This window comes from Ambystoma mexicanum, chromosome 3q (genome assembly GCF_040938575.1).
Source record: "Ambystoma mexicanum isolate Mex_15411 chromosome 3q, UKY_AmexF1_1, whole genome shotgun sequence".
NCBI lineage: Eukaryota > Metazoa > Chordata > Amphibia > Caudata > Ambystomatidae > Ambystoma > Ambystoma mexicanum.
In genome coordinates this window covers 1,005,864,667-1,005,886,072 of record NC_090926.1, presented here as the reverse complement: position 1 = coordinate 1,005,886,072, position 21,406 = coordinate 1,005,864,667, and the positions used below count along the sequence as shown (strand labels likewise).

The following is a 21,406-nucleotide window of genomic DNA, read 5'->3' as shown; positions in this document are numbered from 1 at the left end:
TCACATGTCGGTGGCTCTTTGTTGCCAGTGGTAAGCACCCGAAGCTTGCTTCATGGCCATTGCTTCTGTACAAGCGCTACAAGATGACTGTGACAGGACATGGGAATTGGTTGTCGTAGGAGGCAAGCAATTGATTTTCTTGGGGAGGAAACATGCAATATTCAAACACTTGTATCTGTTTTTCTGTTTAAGCAACATTTTGTAACTACATAATGCACTCTTTTGGGCATTTTGCTTGATATGATATTTGCAGACAAAATCTGACCTGACTTGGAAAAGTTTGCGATGTTGAAGACACATTACCATTTTTTCCTTTCTTCATAAAAAGTCACTACAAAAACAAATACAATTTCACTGGATTATCATCTCAGAATTGGATGATCAAAACCTAATAATTATACTCCTGGTGCTGCGATCCCAAAAATTCTTCAGAAAGGTAAACAAGTCTATTGACTAAGCAAATACTAAAATTAAATAACATCTAAGACATCCTGCTAAAGCAATCAATAATCCTTGGCTGGCATTCACATATTTATAAAGGCATTTACAATATAACATGACAAACAGGCCAGGGAAAGAAAACCCAGTGCACGGGCCCCAATTATAAGCAGTCATTATATAGGGCCACTCGCAAGCTTCACTGCCCAGCTGAGCCACTGTGCTAGCAATCAGATTTTGAATGTATAGTGCAGCTTCCCCGAGAGGGGTGGTTGTATTAATTGTATTATGCTTTCACATGGAACTCATGGAGCAGTACCCAAAGAAAGAAGGCATCTTTTCAGAAAGGTCCCAGTCCGAGGCCTGTGTTGTGCTGATCCTTCATATCATCTCAATAAGTCTGCAGTCGTTTATGGACGTGCAGCTACTGCTGTTCATTTCTTGGCTTCGAGTTGGTGCCCTGATTGTCTCAGATGGAGTGAAGAATGTATTTCGGGTGCGTTAGCAGTGTTTGACTGTATTGACTTGGTGATGCAGTCAGTTGGTGCCATGTTATCAAATAATGAGCTCCTTTGTGGTAGCCAGTCTGTTGGTGAGCTGGTAACCCGGAAGAGGAAGTACTTGCCGACCCCATGCACAGGATGTCAAGATGCAGGGGTGGGATTCTTCAGACATTGTTGCTGTCCAATCTGTATCCTCTTTAGTGCCCTGGACAGTATACATGGTGGCGGAATCTGGCCAATTCTAAGACTGGGCCCAATTTGCTCATGAGGACATGTGCTTTCTGAGCATTTACAAAATGAAAAAAAAACAATCCAACAAACTGACGGAATTAGGGTTTGAATGCCAAATAGATTTGACCAGTTGAACGAGTAAGCCTAAATCCTTTGAAAGCGCTTTCCCAATACATTTGTAATTATTCATTCTGATTCCACAAAGAATTGGAAGCTTGGCGTCCCGACCATACCTCAATTATTGAGCATAATTATCACCCTTAAAGGAAAAATACATGTAACTACATGGAAAACTGTTCCCGCATTTGCTTCCAGGCTGGTCTAGCTGGGGAGTTCAATGAGACAGTGAAAAACAGAGCGAGCTATGCTGAGGTGGTGACAGCAGACATCCTATAACCGTAGGCTGCGGCTTGTGTCCTCCCCGCACGGCCATCCCTCTTGCAGTGTGATTGGCCCCTTCATGGATCGGAGATTCTCAGGCATCGGTCAGTCTGCTCTCGGACCTTGGTACAGCCTTATGATCCCTTGCATGTTCAGCTTCTGCCAGAGCTTCATTTCCCTGTTGTAGTCATGATTCGCATAAAACATCACCCTTGTTTTTATCTTGTCATAATAGTGATCTGAGTAGTTCTTGTAGTCTGGAGTGAGGAATCCGTAAGCATCGACCTAAAAAGAGGGTTAAAGAAACAGGTATTACTCTCGATTCTCTTTCTACCTTTTTGCAGATAGACAATGGCTCAGTACACAATGCAAAACGCACACACATTCCTGATGGCTCATGAATTCAAAAAGAAGAATGGGATCCTATGCTGCTTTTCTAATAAAGGGGGTAGTGTACTACAGTCACCCACTGTAGTCAGAGTCTACATGTTCCCAGAGGCTTCTGCCTCTTTTGGAGATCTCGTTGATTGATGTGAGCTAGGATTTAGGCACTGCTGGTTGTTATTGTTGTGTAATAAGAGCAGCTGTAGGTTTCTGGTAACGTAGCACTGACCTATGCACTTCTTAACTACAGGGATTGCTTTACATTAGTTCCCGGCGAGGGTCAATTAGAATGTAACAAGCACTCTGATTGGCCCTCGCTGGGGTATAACACGGCCGGGGAATCCCTCGCACGCATGTACGTGCCTGCGTTTGTTCCCGGCGGGGGGCGTGGCAGCCCCTTAGCCAATGAGGAGGCTCGGAACGGGGCAATCCCCACTCCGAGCCTCCCCAAGGCTGGAGGCTGCCTTTGCCCCGCTCCGGGGACTCAGGTATGTTTTTTTTTCCTCAGTCCCCTCCCCTGCAAACTATCCCCTCCCCGCCCTCCCAACCCCACTTACCTTCTTTTTTCTTCTTTTTCTCGGGAGAGAAGGAGCTGGGAACACTTCTGTTCCCAGCGCGTCCGCTCCCGATGGCCGCCATGGAAAGGGAAAACGGACTAGGTTTTCCCTTTCCTGGTGGCTCTTTTATTTGACTTTTTTTTTGTTCCGAAATGCGTAAGAGGAAAAGAAATGCTATTAGTACCTCGGTCTAACTGGCTGGGATACTAATGGTAATAAGCCCTGAGACGGTGGGCCAATACCGCCCGAGGTAATGACCCCGGGGCCTCGTTAAGGCCCTCACTACGCTTGGGCCTGTATCTATAGACCCCGGAGGCATTACCTGGGGCGGTATTGGCCCGCCGTCTTGGGGTTTATTGGCACAATAATTGCACTGTCATTGATCCTGACCCGCATAGTCACTGGTGTGGATGACTCAAGCAACATCAACTAGGCTGTGCTGGCTGGTTTTCCTTTTTCGTGCTATATGTCTGCTTCTACCCACACATAGCGTCCACATTCCTGGAGACCATGGGGCATAGGCCCCTTTGTGGGAGGAAATCAGAACGTCTTTTCACAGCATAGGCTATCGCCTCTTTAAAGATTATTTTAAATGTCCAGAATTATGGCACATCCCGCAACATGCCCAAAAAGGAAATAACAAAATATTTCCTCCTGCTGTTATTTATTGGACTTCTCTTCACAGTGTGCGCAGCCAACTGCTTGGACTTCAATTTTCTTAATCACAAGTAATTTTCCATGTACTGTGCATTTACCGAATATGAATGCAATGCACAGTTTAACCTGTAAGTGCTGAGCACACAACTGCAATCAGTTGCTTCAGGAATAGATAGTTATGGGTATATATTCTGCTTGTCCCACCTGTTAGCACAGCATTAGCATGTTAAATTGGCACACCAGAAATCGGTTCTTGCAGTAGTAATTATTTATTCATGGCACCCAACACCAAACATATAAAAACTGCTAAACTTAACGTTACATTACTAGTAATTTTTGCCAAAGTAAATATCAATTTCCCGCAGTTGATCTTGTAATTTACGTTTTTCTGCAATGCAATTTACTCTCTTACCATGTAATGTCTGACGTATTATTTGTCGAATTCCTACACTACCAAGAGCGTTTAGAGTACAGGACAATAGAAAGCTTTGTACAAATGTCCCATAACACAACATGTTTCTATAAAACACAACGCATTTTCTCAGTTAATGTTACATTTCTAATAACATTTATTACAAAGGTTAAAGTTAAAAATAGAACAATAAAGATAATACACTTCAAAATTCCTCTTCTAAAATTTCTTCTATAAAAACTAGATACTTGGGATTTCACTATTTTTTTCTCAAAAGATCATTTGTTACTTACACCGTAAAAAACACAGACATTAGCTACAGATCATAATCTGATCTGAATCTGTATCATAATCTGATCTGAATGCGCATATAATGTAATGAGAATGTACCACAAACCCACAAAGTAACTGTAATCCTATGTTCTTCATTACATGTATGTAACTTTTTTTAACTAAGACTGCCACAAGTAAGAGTGCTGCGATGCCTTTGGGCTGCATGTGCGCTATATAAATGTAAAATAAATAAATAAATAGGTTCAATGAGAAGAATGGTGCCCTTTGCTTCTTTCCTGTCTAAAGGGCAGGCTGTGCTCCAATCAGCTCCTACGGTCAGCTAGCTTCTGCATACTCCCAGAGGCTTCTGCTTCATCTAGAGTTTCTGTTGATTAACATGATCTTAGTTTCAGATTCTGTTTGCTCCTTGTGTGTAGTGGGATCAGGGAAACAGGTCCGCAGGTGCACTTCCATTTAAGGGGTTGTTTAGATGTAATTAATGTTGTGTAGACATTCAAGGGACCACTAACTGCTCTCGCTATATGTTAGCTGCAGGCACTGCTGTAAAACACGTTTATTTAGAAATACAGTTATTTAGAAATCACAGGGAAATGTTAAATGTTAAAGGTATTTGTACAGCGCACCGTCACCAACGGAATTGGTCTCCAGGCGCTCTGGCGGATCTGTAAACGATAAGGTGGGATGGGTTAGTAAGGTGAAGAGGGGGCAGGATAGTGAGAGGAGTGGTGTACTGTTGGCAGCTTCAACTCGGTATACACCGGGTGCTGAGTTTTGGTGCGGGTATTAGATCGGTGTCAGTCCGTGTGTGCTGTTGTTCAGGCTTTTTTTTTTTAAAACATTTTATTGGCATTTGTAAAAGTGCGAAACAAACGACAAACAGTGACTTAGCAGACAACTTAAAACAAATTAACTAATTAACTACTTAACTTCCACAGCCTTCATAGAGCAATGTATCGTCCGTGATGGGGGGCGGAGGGGGGGGGTCGGTGTGCAGCAAATCCGTGGTCGTGGGGGGCTGGGTATGGGGTCGCCATTCTTGGAAACCAGTCACAGGCGGTATTCTGTTAGGAGCGAGAATTCAGGGGGGTTTGTGGTCGGAGGCAAATTGAATGTCACGCACCAGGGCCTTCCATGAGTCCAGAGCTTCATTGGAGTCGTCAGTGTTCGAGCGGATACCATCTTGCCAGGCCCTAGTCTCCGCCTCCGTCCACTTTTCCAGGTCTTTGAGCCAACGTCCGTGTCTAGGGCCCCTTGGGGATTTCCATGCCATCGCTACGGACCTCTTCGCAAGGATGCAAGCAAGGTCCATTAATTTGACCTGATGTTTGTGTTTGCTGGGTCTGGGATGGGCTCCCAGCAGGCATTCCTTTGGGTTCCACTCGTATCTTGTGAGCCCCGCCTCAGTGCATGTGCGTTCCACCATGGACCAGAAGTACGCAGTTTTGGTGCAGGTCCAAAACATCAAGTCCGCCTTGTCGTTACCGCACCAGGGGCAGTGCGGGAGTGCACGATTGTTGAAGGTGGCAACTCTTAGCGGAGTCATGTATGTCCGGTATAGGACATTTAACTGGACTTGTTTAAATCTGGTATTCCTCGACACCTCCTTGGGGTATAGAAGTATTCGCTCCCATTCGCCGTCGGTGAGCGGGACCCCCAGGTCGGATTCTCATTTTTGTCTCAGGGGCGCGCTTTTTGGGTTGGATCTGTCGTTCAGCTTGGCGTATAAGCGGGAGACCGGTCTCCAGCCATCTGCTAGGTCATACATCTCCTGAAGAAGGGGGTCCGGTGGGGGTTCCTCTGGCCAGACGGGCCATTGTGCCTTTGCCGTCCGCTTGAGGCGGTGGTACCACAAGAACTGGGCGTTTGAAATGCCTTCGTTGGCTTGTAAGGATTCGAGTTCTCTGAACATGCCGTCTTCGAACAGATCTCCCCATGTGTAGATTCCAGCTCTCTCCCATTGTCTCGCTGTCGCTAAATCTGCGTGGGTCTTGCACACGTCAGCCAGGATGGGGGCACTGGGATTGTAGGGGTGCTCCAGGTGTCGGAGAAAGCCGGTTATGGCCCACACCTGCCGGCCCAAAGTGACAATCATGGGGACTCCTGAAGCTTGTTTCATCGGGTTCCAAAGCATCTCCCTGGGGAACAGCTTGGAAGTCGGGTTACGGAGGAGCTTCGTTTCCGACGAAAGTTCATCAGAAAGCCATTTCGTTGTGTGACTGAGCTGTGCGGCCAGATAGTACCTTTGCAGATCCGGTAGTTGTATCCCACCTTCTTTATGCGGGAGCGTGAGTGTGGGGAGGGAGATCTTGTGTCTGGAGGACCCCCATATGAAGTCCTTGATGAGAGAGTCCAGTTTTTTGAAGAAAGGCGGCCTGATGTAGAAGCATACGTTCGTGAAGTGGTACAAGAGGCGGGGGAGAATTATCATTTTGACTATTGCGGCTCTGCCCATTACCGCCAGTGGTAGCTTCGAACAAAAGTTCATGGATTTGCGAACGGTCCTAACAGCTTTTTCCGTGTTATGGTCATGTGTGAGAGCTGGGGTATGGCACACGTCAATTCCCAGGTATTTAAAGTGCTCTAGTTGCCATCGTATCCCGACGTCTGGGAGGTCTGACTCAGCCAGGCCCCTAAGTCTCGCCAGCGGGAACGCACAAGACTTCAGTTTGCTGAATGTTATTCCGGAGTATCGGGAGTAGTTGTCGAGGATATCGAGCGCGACGTGTGCGTTGAGCCGGGGGTTATTCAAGTACAGGAGGACATCGTCCGCATACATGGATATTATGGCATAGTCCCTGCCCAGCCCGATGCCCGCGTCAAAATGTTGTGCCCTGAAGTAGGCAGCCACTGGCTCCAGGCCCAGTATATATAACATTGGGGATAGTGGGCATCCTTGTCGGGTGCCGCGCTGTATCGGCCAGGCCTCGGACATCGTCGTTCCAGTCCTCACCCTCGCTGTCGGGGTGTTGTACAGTACCTCGATCCACCTCACGAAGCTCGCTCCAAAGCCGAATTCCTTTAGTACTTCAATCAACCACTCCCAATAGATGGAATCAAAAGCTTTTATGGCATCCAGAGAGAGTACAGCGAGGTCTTCATCTCGGTCGTGGGTCTCCGCCATGATATGTTGGAGCCTCCTCAGGTTCGCAGTGGTGTTGCGACCTGGCACAAAACCATTCTGGTCTTCATGGATCAAGGTTCCAATCACCCTCGCCAGTCTTTTAGCTAAAATTGTGGTCAGGATTTTACAGTCGTAGTTCAGCATGGCAATCGGGCGGTATGATTCGCAGTTGTTGGCGGGTTTGTTAGGTTTGAGTATAGGGATAATAATTGTCTCTTTCATGGAGTCAGGTAAGGCCCCAGTTTCAAATGCCTCCATATAGACCCTGTGGAGTGTCGGGGCAAGGGTCGCTGCGTAGGCTTTGTAGAATTCGGGCGGGAGTCCATCGCTCCCGGGGGTTTTACAAGTGGTCAGCGACTGGATCGCATGTGTCACGTCCTCAGCGGTGATCTCTGCATCCAATGACTCTCTCTGGGCCTCCGTCAGACTTGGGAGCTCAATCTCGGCCAGTGTGGTCCTGATGTCGTCCACTGGTATTTTGGCGTCATGGGCGTACAACCTGGAATAGAAGGCCGCAAAAGCTGAGTTGATATCTCGTTGCGTCCGGTGAGTCGTCCCCCTTTCATCCGTTATTTCGGTTGGGAGGTGTCTTGGAAACTCGCGCCCACACAGCCAGGCAAGCATTCTACCAGGCTTACCCGCTTCTTTGTGAGTTCTGGCTATGTAGGTCGCGTAGTCGAATTTGGACAGTCTGTTCCATGCCAATAGGCACTCCTCCCGGATGTCCTTCAACTCTGTTTCGGCATCGGGCGCATTATTGAGTTCGGATTCAAGGTGGGTGATCCTGTCTTCCAATTTCTCCAGTTTCAGTCTCAGTTGCTTGCGAATACCTCCGGTACCTGATATAACTTCGCCTCTTGTGACAACTTTCATGGTCTCCCAAAGTGTGCTCCAGCATGACACTGAACCTGTATTAATGTCGAGATAATCTTCAAGTTTGGTACCCAGTTCCTCCCTGAATGCGTGGTCCGTGAGTGCTGCGGGTGGCATTCTCCATAGCGGGATTGGTGGCCTGGGTCCTCTAGGGGTCCATTGCATGATCGGCGGTGAGTGATCAGATATGGTTCTGCCTAGGTAAAGTGTGTCGTCCACCTGCTGAGCCAGCGCACGATCAATGAACATATAGTCTATTCTCGTGTGGACCTTGTGGGGGGCCGAGTAATAGGAGTAGCTCCTCTCGATGCGATGTTGTTCCCTCCAGATATCCACCAGGTCGAGCTGTTCTATTGCCGTGTTCAGCGCGTTAGACGCGAGGTTGTTCAGGGAACGGGGGGGGTCCGACCTGTCCAGAGCGCCGTTCCTGACGGAATTGAAGTCGCCGCCCCATATGAAAGCGCTCTCTCTCCTGGGAATGATTTTGGCAGTGAGCATTGCGACGTGTGAGGGTATTCCTTGTTGCGGGAAATATGAGTTCACCAGGCACACCGGTATGGAATCGATGGTGCCCCATAATATTAGATATCTGCCCTCCTTATCGGCTTTGTGGCCCAACAGGTAGAAGGGGACAGTTGGGCTCACCCACGTGAACACTCCTCTGGCGAATTTGGAATAAGGCGCCCCTTTCCCAGTACCTCCCCACTTATCGGAGAGTTTGGCCGTTGCTTCGTCCGTGAGGTGGGTTTCTTGGAGCATTGCTATTGATATCTTTTTCCTACGCAGATAGGAGTGGATCCGATTCCTCCTCATGTACGTGCCCATGCCCCTCACATTCCACGTCATCACCTTGATTTGGGACGCCATGGAGTTATTGTTTCAGCCTCGTCTTCCACGCCTCCCCCGCCTCCTGGCGGTACATTATCCCCCTCAGGGTCTGGCGACGTCCCGTCCGCCGCCCCCAAGAGCCTCCGGTCCCATTTTTCTGCTTCATTAGTAGTCTGAGGGCTGTGGTGTGAACAAAAACAAAGAACGAAACTAAAACTGGTGCGCCCAGCAACGACAGAGTCTTGCGGGTGCTCAGGCGCTCTCGTACCGTCTGGACCCATCCGGGTATCGGGCACGAGGAAGGTCAGGCAGGCAACTGGCCTGACCTATACTGTTCGTGGGGGGTGGGGCCCTGTGCCTGGCGGGGGCCGAGCGAGGGCCGTTTCATCTTTGCGAACTGTTGGGTGATGTTACCTTCTTCTTAGATCGTGTGCCTAACGTCCGAGTTGGGTATATGAGGCATGACATCTTCGCATCGGGCGAGGGGGTTCATCAATTTGCGGAAAGTTGAGAGTCATTGTCCGCTGCTAGATTGTTGTCCTCTAGCCACATGGTCGCCGCTGCCGGGGATTCCAGGAAGATCGCCCTGCCCTTGTGGATCACTTTTAGTCTGGAGGGGTAGAGCAACATATATTTTAGGTCTAGCTGTCTGAGCCGGGCCTTGATCGGCACGAATGAGTTCCTCTCCCGTTGAACTTTCGGGGTGTAATCAGGGTAGATCGTGATCTTAGAGTCGTTGCGTTCGATAGGGCCCTCCTCTCTGGAGTGTCGGAGGATAATCTCCCTATCTCGGAAGTTCAGAACTTTGGCAATTATAGGGCGAGGGCGCGAGCCCGGCGGGGGTTTCTTCTGCAGCGATCTGTGCGCCCTTTCAATCGAGAATCCCTGCGTCAGCTTTCCTGCGCCCACCTCCTGTTGTATCAGGGATTCCACATAGGCCGTCGGATTCGGGCCCTCGCTTCCCTCCGGTACCCCCAGTATTCGGATGTTGGCGCGTCTGGCTCGGCCCTCGGCCTCTTCGGCCCTGGCTTCAAGTGTAAGTACCTTCCGTTCTAGGTCCGTCACCTTGGCCTTCAGCTCCGTTGTGTCTCCCGACGTCTCTTTAATGGTGGATTCGGCGGAGGTCACCCTTTCCGTCAAGTTGCGGGCGTCCTGGCGCACAAGCTGCAGCTCAGATTTGAACTCCCCAATTCTCATGTCTATGAACGCACGCAATGATTCAATCGCCTCCAGTACTTGTGCTTGGTTTTCTGGGGAACCTGTTGGTTGCGCTCGGGGGGGTTCAGGAGTGGAAGCGCTTGGCTGCGGAGGAGTCTTCGCTTTAGCGGACACGTAGGTGTCCATGGTGCTTGCCTTTGTCTTGTTCCTGGACGCCATATTGGGAGGCGCCACTCAATCGTGTGAAGACAGGCGCCGGGGTTATTTGTCGGAAGCAGGGTGGTCCAGGCTCAAGCTTTCAAGAGGGTGTACAGTGGGATATTTATCAGGTCGTTCGCGCTCATGCCCAGCGCTCTCCCCACCGCCACCGTCGTCTGTTGTCGATGGCCGGGGCCGTGCTCGGTGATGTGGGTCTGAGCCCCGGTTTGGTTTCCCCGGCCGGGGGCTCTGGTTGGTTCAACTCAGCAGGGCCGGATAGAGGTAGAGGCTCCTCACCCCCGATGCAGTCGCAGCAGAAGTTGATAGGTCGGTTTGGCTGCAAGAGCGGCCGGCGTTCTCCTGCGACATTAGTTTCGTAAGATGGCCGCCATCTTGGGTCCCGCCAAGGGGGGGACCGTTATCGGGACGAATCCGTGGGCTCGGGGGCCCGGATCCAGGGGAAGACCTCTGCAGCGTGTCCGGGGTCGGTTCCCCTCCCCTCGGAACCGATTCTTTCTATCTCAGGTGCGATTTTAAGTAGGGAAAAGGATCTGGAAACGGCGCCTCGGCCGGAGCACGGCGACTCAGCTTCCACTCGCCATGAGCTCCAGGCCACGCCCCCCGTGCTGTTGTTCAGGCTTATGTGTTGTTGCAGTGTTGTGGCTTGTGGTGCGAGAGATGGTTGAGTGAGTTTTTGAGTGAGATAGGTATGCAGAGTTTGAGGTTATATTGGTTAGTGGGTTGCCTGACCTTGAGCATGCTAACATTCACAGTTCTGTCCAAGTGTGGCACTTGCCGACCCTCACAATCCCCTCTAGATGCGGCACAGGCCAATGTCCAGAACCCTATCCCGGTATGCCCAGAATCCAATTCCATCTAGAAACGACGCAGGATAATTTTCACAATTCTATCTAAGTGTGGACATGCTAATAGTCACAATTCTATATAAGTGTGGAAAGCAATACATTTTTGGCAAAAACGCGTACACAATTTAACAATGAATACAGAGCAGAGAACATGGCTCCTTGACAATGTGGTGGGAGGATGTAACTTTAAGACCAGATATTGCAGGTGGATGTGGAAACATACACCAGGGGTGAGCACAGGATAGAATAACCTAGGAACGGGATGGTGAAGCAAGTGCTAAATTAAGGATGAAGGAGTGACAGAAAAGTGTTGTAGGGTAGTCTGTGTGGGTAGAGAGTGTTGGGATGCACGTACAGGGTCCAGTCAGGAAAAAAGGTCCAGGTTGAGAAAAACCTATTAGCACAAACTATGATGGGAGCAGACTGAGATTTGCGGAGCAGAAGGACATGTATTGTTGTTAGTTAGGTTTGACACGTATTAGATACTCACCTATAGCTACACAGAAAGAGCAAGAAAAGTACTGTTGTTGCAGATGCAGAGGTTACAAATATGGCAGTATTGTAGGCTCTGTGTTTATTTGTTGTATCCAAAGATATGGTCCGAAGGGAGGTGTGTGGGAAGAGCAGAGACAGGTGGAAGGAAGAGGGAGTTAGAGAGGTATTGTGATAGAAGCGAGATCAGTGTGTTAACATGGCAGAAGTATCGCCATATTGAAACTTAAGGTCCAGTACACTATAAATAGAATAGAACGCAGGCCATGATGTGGAGCTGCAGCTCTGTGTAGCTTAGCTCCAAAAACAAATCACCTTTCCCGTTCCCCAGGAGAGAAGTCTAGGTCAGAGGCCCCAGTAGTGCACAGATAAACAGTAATTGTATCCAGCTGCAGGGACTGAACACAGTGGGAACGGAATGTGAGCTGGTTGGGATGCGCAAATTCAATTGAGCAGGGCATTAGGTTTTGTGACGCCAAGCGGTGAAGCAAAGATTTGGTGTACTACTGCCCTCCCCAATCAGCAGTCACCCTATGTGAATTAAAGGTAAGCACACAAGTACAACAGATATTCAATCCATGAAATTCAGCCTCAAGAGTGATGTTCCGGTCCCGTCACTACGGGGCGCCTGGGATTGAAGGAGATAAGGGGGAGTCATGCCTGGAACGTCCTCTGATTTGGCAAAGGAGGAGCAGAGGTGATGCCAATAAATTTAGTACAAGGTCGGAGAGGCAGCTTGGTTGTGCCAAGGCGCCTGGTATAATGGGAAGGCCTATTGTCATGTCAAAGCCGAGTTGGCCTGGTCAGTTACTTTGATCACATATGGAACGCAGGGGTGCATATTACGTGTCAGTCTCAATTCATCAATGTGTTAATTAGTGTATCAATCCTGTACCTGGATTCAACAGGGACGATGTTGGGAACTACATGTTGGGGGAATGGGTTTAGATAATGTGTGGTCAATCAGTCCAGGGACTATAGTGGGACATTAGCATGTTCTATAGGTGTTAGCTAATGAGGGTGGTGGGATAACAATGTATCCCTTATTTGCAGATTTGCATTTTTCCGGCTATAAAAGCTGGAACGTCTTGGGGTGCGACAAGCTCCATGTCAGAATGGTTCTACGGGACCGTCTGAGAACCTTTGCACGTAATAAACCTTGTTTTCCCTTGCCAAAAGGTGCAGTGGTTATTTGGCCTTTTGGATGATTTTTATCGTACTTTTTTGGATTACTATTGCCGTACACTTTGGTGACCACCAACGTGATCCAAGATTCTCTGTGAAGTAGGGGTGTCTCAGCTGCGCATCCCGGGGTGCGGCACCCATCTTCAGTGACCAGTTACTGTGCACGATCTGAAGAGGTTTGCAGGTGCTGTATTGGCAGAAGTCCTGTCTGCTCCTTGGAGTGGGGTGTTGCTCCCAGATTGTGCAGGCCATTGACAGGACCCTGTATCAGAGGTGCTCGGGAGGATGCATAGATGAAAGTTCACCTTTGTGGGAAAAGACAAGAGGCGAGTGTGCATGTGGGGAGTGAGGTGATGGTGAGTGTGCAGGGTGTGAAAGACCACGTGGCATTGTAATAGTGCTTAAAAAACTAAAAACATATATATATATATATATATATATATATATATAAAAAACAATCTCCCACGCAACGCAGGTGTAGGCACTAGCCTCGCGGGTCACAAGGGAAAACAACAAAGGCCCGAGCACTTGTAGAACGTGCTTGATAACATTTGTTTATTTCATGCATTGCATCAAAACAGAAATAAAAAAGATATAGCTAACAGCCAATCTTGGTGAACCAGTAGAAAGGCACTCGCCCTACAGGGTAGAAAAAGGCCCCGCATTCCGCTCTTTACTCGAGCGAGCTTTAACATGCTAGAATTCATCAAAACTTATCCCTCGCTTCCCAACATATCAAACTGATTTTTGGGCCCCACCTCTCGTCTAAAGGTCATGTGACCGCTATGGAGTGTAGCCCACTATGCGGGCCGCCATGTTGGAGTTTCCTCCTAATTGTGGATATTTAACATATGGCTAAGTGCACAGTAGCTCGATTCAAGTATGTCAAAGTTAAAACATAACAGTGAATGTGAAATCAAGAGGGGCTGAACCACAAACAGAATCCTAAGGTTGATTTCCGCATTCTTGAAAAGACTTAGAATGTGGATCAGGAAATCGTTTTCAACAATCCCATCAACTAGTACTTGAGTTTTTGCATCCAATCTACAATTAAAAGGCTTTATTTTTTCGCCTTTTTAAATGGCGGAACAGGTAGAAGCGAAACTGAGGGCAGCATCACAAGTACTTTTTAACAAAGACATTGTACCTACGAATGCAGCAGGAGACAACAGCTTTCCAGCCAGCTTGAGTGGACAACAAAAGATGCACAACCTGGAAAGAATAAAAAAGAAAGAAATATCCAAATGATGGGAGGCAATGATATTGCAAACCTACTTGGAGGTCAACCGGATCCCTAGAGGTCTGCGCATTCTCACTATCCCAACATTCGAAGGAATGGATCGACTGCTCATAGAAGAATGGACTGATCACACCAATACCTGCTCATTCCAAATGATGGAGATCTTGAGGCAATATGCCAAGCTAGATAGAGACAAACTTCTGAAAGATATAGAGGATATGGAAGAGCAGTTGTTCAATTCTGAAGAAGTAGATTAATGTAAAAAACGTATGTGCAGGCTGGAGGAAAATCTGGAGAGATTCAAACCGAAGTCAATTTTTTGTCCGAACATTGCCTGCGATCCTATAGAAGTTCTTGAGGAATAAGTTATCAAGGAGTTAAAGAAACTGCCCACACATCTCGCATCAGGATCCAGAAATGTGTCCTATGCGTGGATTGTGGCTCTCAACAGCTTAAGAGAAGATGGCAATATTGTATTTCTACCATCAGATAAAGGAGGTGGTGTGGTCATTATGGACAAGATTATGTATACAATGAGGATTTAAGACAATTGAATGATGTAAGTTGTTATGAGGTTGTAGAAGACACCATTCCGACAGATACCATGTTATATTTTGAATTACTGAAGAATTGGCTTGACAGAGGGCTCATTAATGAAGATGAGTATTTCTTTCTTAAGAATAACCATCCTACGACCCTGTTGATCAACTTTAATCCTAAAATTCATGATAGTCTTCTGCACCCGGACAGGCCTATTGTGTCTTCAATCAGCAGCCTCCTTGAAAACACCTTCACATTTTGGGACTATTTCTTTCAAACATTTATCATCAGCTTAAGCTCGTATATTCGAGATACTTCTGACCTACTTATGTCAATTGGGAACCCCAATACTTGCTAGTATCCTTTGATGTTGTGTCATTATACACATCCATCAGGCATTAATATGGTTTGTGTGCATGCCAACACTTTATGGAAACTAGATCCATAAGCTATCTGCAGTATAATCACATGCTGATGGAGATGTTACAATTCTGTCTTGAACACAAGTATTTTGTGTATGTAGGCAGATATAAGGTACAGCCATGGGCTTGTGTATGGCTCCTATGTATACAAACCTATACATGGGACGGTGGGAGGAAAAGTTTGGAGAGAAGAGTTGGAGCTGTATAACATATAGTGATATGGTATTGTTACCTAGACAATATTTTCATTATAATGGATGGCTCCCAACATTGCCTTTCCAAATACATTGTGATTCTCAATGACAACAAAATGAATTTACAGTTAACAACTACTATCAGTGAGAAGGGATTCGTTTTCTGGGACATTAAATTCCAAATAATCAACAATGAACTTATGTCTACCTTATATAGAAAAGAGACCAGCTAAAACTCCACCCTCCATGCCAGCAGCCACCACTCTATGGTTTGAAAAAAGTCCATACCATAATGAAAATTCCTCACAGCCAAACGTATTTGTACGAGTGAAAATGATTATCAACTAGAGGCTAAAAGCATTGGTGTTAAAACCATGAATCTTCACGTTTGTTACTCAGCATGTCAAGATGGAATATCTCCAATGGTAAATTCTCCTGGTGCAGGACTTGGATTTCCTGGCCTCACTGGATCTACAGGACGCCTATATCTTCCAAATCACCATCTGGTCTTCCCATCAGAGGTTCATGCGGTTTGCGGTGGCCCAGGACCTCTTACAGTTAAGGGCCCTGCCGTTCGGCCTCAGATCTGCTCACTGCGCCGTCAGTAGTACCCAAATTGATTGTTTCCAATTGACTGTATGGCAAATCTGGCCAAATTCGACCAGTGCCATTCAATCGTTTGGAAACAATCAATTTGGGTAATCACTACCAAACGTGGGAACCGGGGGTTGCAGGGGTGTCCCCCGCTTCTGGAGGCTTGGAGGTGGGGGACGAGAAGAAATAAAAATATAAGAAAAGAGGACCCTGCGGTGTCAGAGCCGATCCTCGTAGGAGGGACGGATCCGACGCTGCAGGGTCAGAAGATGAGCGGCTGCCGAAAGGAATGTCGGGGTTGAGTGGGGTATTTCAGTTTGGCCAGATTTGTCTGCAGCAAAACTGGCTTTGCGACCGAATTGACCACCGTCAATTTGGCCGCGAATAATTGTGCCACTGCCAAATTGTATACATCCGTCCTGGTTGGGGACACCTACCAGAAACTTCCTTCAGGCTCAGGGTTTCATGGCTTCCTGTGTGTTCCCTGTCCCCTAGGCCAGGCTTCATCTGTGCCTGCTCCTGCTTCCCATCCCCACTTTTGGAAAGAGTCTTTTCTGGACTTCAACACCTCAATCCCGGTGATACCTTCCCTGCGGGTTCAGCTTCAGTGGTGGCACCATCTGACCTCTGCGATCCTTGTTACCATGGATGCCAGCCAGTTGAGGTTGGGGGCGGTGGTGCTGGGTCAGACTCACCAGGAGCTGTGGTCCTGCCAGGAGGCGGCCATTTCATCCAAGTGGAGGGAGCTGGCGGCAGCCTTCATGGTTCTGCAGGTCTTGGTCCTTGTCCTCAAGGGGAGGTCAGTCCTGTTGCAATCGGACACTACTGCCACTGTGGCGTGTATCAACCGTCAGAGTAGCTCATGCTCCAGGTCAATGGGGTCTCTGGCTCTGCTGCTGGGCACTTGGACGGAGGCTCACCACTTGGCCTTGGCGGCATGTCACATCAGGGGTCGGGACAACTCTGTGTTGGACCACCTCGGCCAGGTGTTTCCTTCAGAGGATTGGGTGCTGCGGAAGGGGGCCTTCTGGAGATTCTGCAGGGTGCTGGGGTTTCCGGTTCTGGACCTGTTTGCCTCTCCCTGTCTGCTAAGGTTCCTCATTTCTTCTCCAGGTTTCCCTCACCAGGGGCTTGAGGGGTGGATGCCATGAATTCCCTAGAGGGTCTTCTGTACTACACGTTCCTGCCCTTTCCACTCCTCCAGAGGGTCCTGCTCAGGATTCGGGATTCTCGTTCAGAGGTGATTCTGGTTGCTCCTCTTTGGCCCACAGTTGTTGGTTCCCACTCCTACTGGAGCTGGCAGTTTCTCCCATGCTTCCCCTCTCTGAGGAGATGGTTTTGGTGTTCTGCCCAAAGAACTTGGTCTGGGGGGCTTGGAAACTGTAAGGCTCGCCTGAGGTCTGTGGGTCTCTCTGAGGAGGCGGCTTCCTCTATTCAGTTGGACAGGCGTCCCTTCACCTTAAAGGCCTATGAGTGTCACCAGAAGCACTTCATGTCCTGGTGTCTGGTGTAGTGCTGTTCCTCTCCCTAGGGCTATGGGGCTCCTGTTCTGCAATTTCTCCAGGAAGGGTTCAACATGGGGCTTTCTTTCTCCACCCTTTGGATCAACTCTTTTGGGGGCCCTGAGGTCGGTGCGCTCTCCTTTTTGGGGCTGGTGGGAGGCTTCTGGAGAGTTTCTCGCTGGCCTGGCCTATCTCTGCTTCTGGGGTGCCCCCTTGAGATCTCTCTTTAGTCCTGCAGGCTCTGCAGTCCTCTCTGTGTAAGGGCTTGGTGGAGGTCCACCTGTGGTTTTTTACTCTAAAGACTGTATTCTTGGTGGCTATCACCTCGGCCCGTTGGCTGGGTGAGATTGGTGCCCTCCACTGATGCCTTGTTCCTTAAGTGTCACCCCTCCTTCCTTCCTAAAGTGGCATCCAAGTTTCACGTCTCTCAGGAGATTATCCTTCCTTCCTTCTTCTACTCTCCCTCCTCCCTGGAAGAGGTGCGCGGGCTACTCTAGATGTAAGGAGGGCTGTCCTGGTTCATTTGGACCAACGTAGGGTCTTTTGTTCTTCCTCCAGCCTGTTTGTCACTTTTGGGGGCCCCTCTCCTGGTAGGAAGGCATCTGTAACCACAATTAGTAGGTGGCTGGGGGATGCCATCGCCTTGGCTTATTCATCTGTGGGTTTCCACCCGCTAGGCTGGGGTGCAGGGCAAGTCTAGCCGGGGCATGTCTTCTTCTTGGGTGGAAGCACGTGATATCGCTTTGCAGGACATTTGCCGTGTTGCCAATTGGGCTGACCCCAACACGTTTGTTTGCCACTACCGCCTGAACCTCCACCGTAGGGAGGCTGGTGCCTTCGGGACTGGGGTCTTGAGTGTGGCTCTTCTGTGACATGCTTGCTGCTGCTGCTGTCCTGGACTGTGTGCTTCAATAAAATGTTGTTGGTCGGATTGCATATCCCTGTCTGGTCTGGTCTGGTGTAGTTTGTTCTCAGCCCATTCTCTCTGAAATTGGCACGCCTCCTTGATTAGTACTGGGACGAGGAAGAGTGACGTGGAAGTAATGCTTGGATTACTTAATGGAAATCTTTGTTGCTACTAGTCCTACTCTTACTCGCCCCAGTACGGCTTTTCTACCTCTCCCTCCCCCTCTCTCGAATGGGCCTTTTGGGCAGTTGTTATTTACTGTGGTGGCCGGGGGAGGCGGGCAGTTATTGCCAGAGGAGGGAAGAGGAGGTGCTAAAGTACCATAAAGATAGAACAGGAGTTCCTGTGGGAGGTGGGTCACCTCACTGATTAGTACTGGGAAATGGAAGAGTAGGACTAGTAATAATGAAGATAATCTATGCAGTTCAAGCACATGTAAAATGAATGCAGTTACACCACATGCAACAGGCAAATAGTCCATCCACTGGAATAATGATAGGCGAGTACATCAATTTTACTGCTACCATTTTTGATCAGAGCAAATGAAAACAGGAGGGAGTCACACATCAGTTCGATATAAGCTAAACAAGCCCAAACAGCCTATGTAAAAACCTACAACCGAAACCATTAAAATGAGGGGGTGCTGAAAGCATAAAAACGACAAATGGTCATAGCCTGTAAAACACGGCACCACGGGTGGAGCAGCACACCATTTTCTTGCTTTGAGGCAAATGGCATTACTCGTAGCAGCTGCTCAATATGCCCCAGCTGGCAGCATATCAGCCTCCCCACAGGGCCAAGCAAATGGCATATCAGCCTGCCCATCAGGCAGCTAATCGGTCTCCCCAGCAGTCTCCCAGCAGCAGAACAGCTGAAGAAGAGTGGCAGGAGTCTGAGAACTAGGGATTACATGTCAAAGACCTACAGTCCCCGGTTGTCACACCTAGACCTGACAGACCAGCAGACACTATCCACCTCCCTCCGGGACATGCTCACTATTCTTCCCCTCCTGGCAGAGGTCGAGGGTGATTTGGAGCCAAACGGGGATATCATTACATCCATTTGCCCCTGGTGAAACCTCTAACAGTCCTGCACTTTTATGTAAGTTGCACACCATAACACAGCCCTGATTTTCATACACCCTGTCCCAGGCCATGGCCATTATGCGACAGGTGCACCACAACATCATGTTTCCCATTATAACTGCTGCAATCAGTGCTTTAGAATCTAGGCTTCATGACATTAGTCCCCTAGTGGTTCCACCCAGTGATGGAGAACAGGTATTCTGTAACTGGCACATGAAACAGAGTATCAATGTGCAAATTGTCTGTCATGCGCACCTGCTTTTCATCTGTGTGTGTGCAAAATTCCCTGCGTCATCGCAGGACTTCATGCTCTTGGACCAAAGCAGTCTGCTGCACATTTTATAGGGAGTTCAACATCAGTGGACATGGCTGCTCTCTCGGTATGTACATGATACCTGAATGTACACTGCCACAGAAATGCTTGTTACTAAAGATTTACTAAATCTGCCACTTTACTACATGTCACACACATCCCCTGGCCCAAAATGGGGCAGGATTATAGCTTTTTAGACCTTGCACGAGGGCCGTACTGAAAGTTATGGGCCCTGAAGACCGAGTTACAGACCTGAGCGTAGCGAGCGGCTTTAATGAGGTATGACCGCCCCTAACGACAGTACTGCCCAAGGGCAAGTCTATAAAGCTATTAGAACTCATGGGCAAACATTTAAAAGTGTATTTATAAAAAAGTGTATTTAAAAATATATCTTTTTCAAATGATTACATTTTTTTTGGAATATTCATGTGGAATATTTAAGCCTTTAAAAAGCATTAAAAATAACATGACAAAAATATGTCATGCTTATTTATAGTACACTAGCAGGTGTACACGTGCTTCACACGGTAATTCCTACTTCAGTCCTGAAGTTTATTTAATGAACCAATCCAATCTTTGTAGACAATATTGCTAGTGTTTCCTGTAGGAGTTAGTGTGAACAAATTGCAAGCCACATAAAGCTGGCTATAAGAAAAGCATGAACCCTGTAAATTGGTTCCAGCTACTTTGAGTTGGAGCATTGAGATTGCGTAGCAACATTATTGGGGTCCTGTTCTACAGCCGAGGCAGCTGCGACCTCAACATAAGTGCCGTACGTGTAGGGCTGAAGCGTGTAAGCTTGAAGTGCCGTACCTGTATGTGTATGGCTGAGGCATGTAAGCTTTGTACTGTTGAGATGGCATACATTCGTCAACTTCCGTGCGTAATGAAGTACCTGTCATTATCATGAGAGATTTTCCACGATTTGACAGACAACGTCGTTGCGGACACAGCTGAAGAGAACATGCACCGTTTCCTGTCACCGGCATTACTACAAAAGCACTGTTTTGTGTCACCCGCATCATTGCAAAAGTGAGTGCTGCTGATGTCAGCTAGAATGCTGATAGTGTGGAAAGTTTGGAACAATGAACTGCTGCGGTTTTCATGAACTTCGGAACTTTAGGAACAATGAACGTAGAGCTATGGCAGAACTACGGTGTGGAGAGCCATATGGCAGGGTAAACATTGCAGACCGCTTAAAAAAATTAAAAAATAATAAAGGGTTATATTGTATACTTCTTACATTGTCTACACCATGGACCCTACTCACATGCCAAATTTCAAGTTTCAGGTTTGTAGCATGTTGGGTAGTATGCTGAACATTTCAAACAGACACACACACATATCCACGAATGTCCCTTTTATATATATATATATTTAATATATATATATAGATTATTCTTTTCATTAATTTAAAGTAACAAACGGAAAATGGACGGTATTTGTATGAAAATGTAATTTCCAGTAGAGGGGGTGAAGCACTGTTAGTGCATGGCTTTCCAAACCAAAAGTCAAATTTGCTGGTTATATGAAAATTCCGGGCTATAAGAAAACTCTAAGCCCATCCTGGCTTGTATATCCCACAAAGTGACCAATTGGAAAGGGCTATTCGCTCTCCAAGGGTTTTAATTACATATATGCCACCCGTAAGGGTAGAAATGAAATAGACACTCTTTTTTAAATTGGCAAATTCGACCTTATTTAATTTGCACTATACTTGTGTTTGTTTACTTCTCCACAGGAGATCCTCCATAATGTTGGCTCTGTGGGAAAATGGTCTGGTAACCCTTACAATGACTGTAGACAGTGGACTGCCATGAGTAGTTGGGACGGAGAACTGGAAAATACATTGGGCGGTTGGGGATGCACATCAAAGAGAAGGATAGCAGAGCAGAGATGCAGATCACTGCATAAGAGCCGGTAGGGCAGGAGTACGGCTGGCGGTCTGTGCCCTATGGTGGATCTATGAAACGAGAAAGGAAGATTTGCAGTGACATGACTTTGTCCATGATGTGTCGGCGACAGTGGTAG

The 21,406-nt window shown here is 47.8% G+C and overlaps 1 protein-coding gene across 2 annotated transcripts in view; it reads right to left on the bottom strand.

Annotated features, from left to right (window-relative positions):
- Positions 1-518: 518 nt before the first annotated feature.
- LOC138583174 (alpha-N-acetylgalactosaminide alpha-2,6-sialyltransferase 2-like) overlaps positions 519-21,406 on the bottom strand; it is a 722,246-nt gene continuing 701,358 nt past the window's right edge. The window contains exon 9 of one of the 2 annotated variants that reach the window (XM_069655168.1): positions 519-1,838. In XM_069655168.1, the coding sequence (XP_069511269.1) occupies positions 1,659-1,838 (180 nt within the window). In that variant the 3' untranslated portion in view covers positions 519-1,658. The remainder of the gene's footprint in view (positions 1,839-21,406) is intronic. The other variant, XM_069655169.1, reaches the window with a different exon arrangement.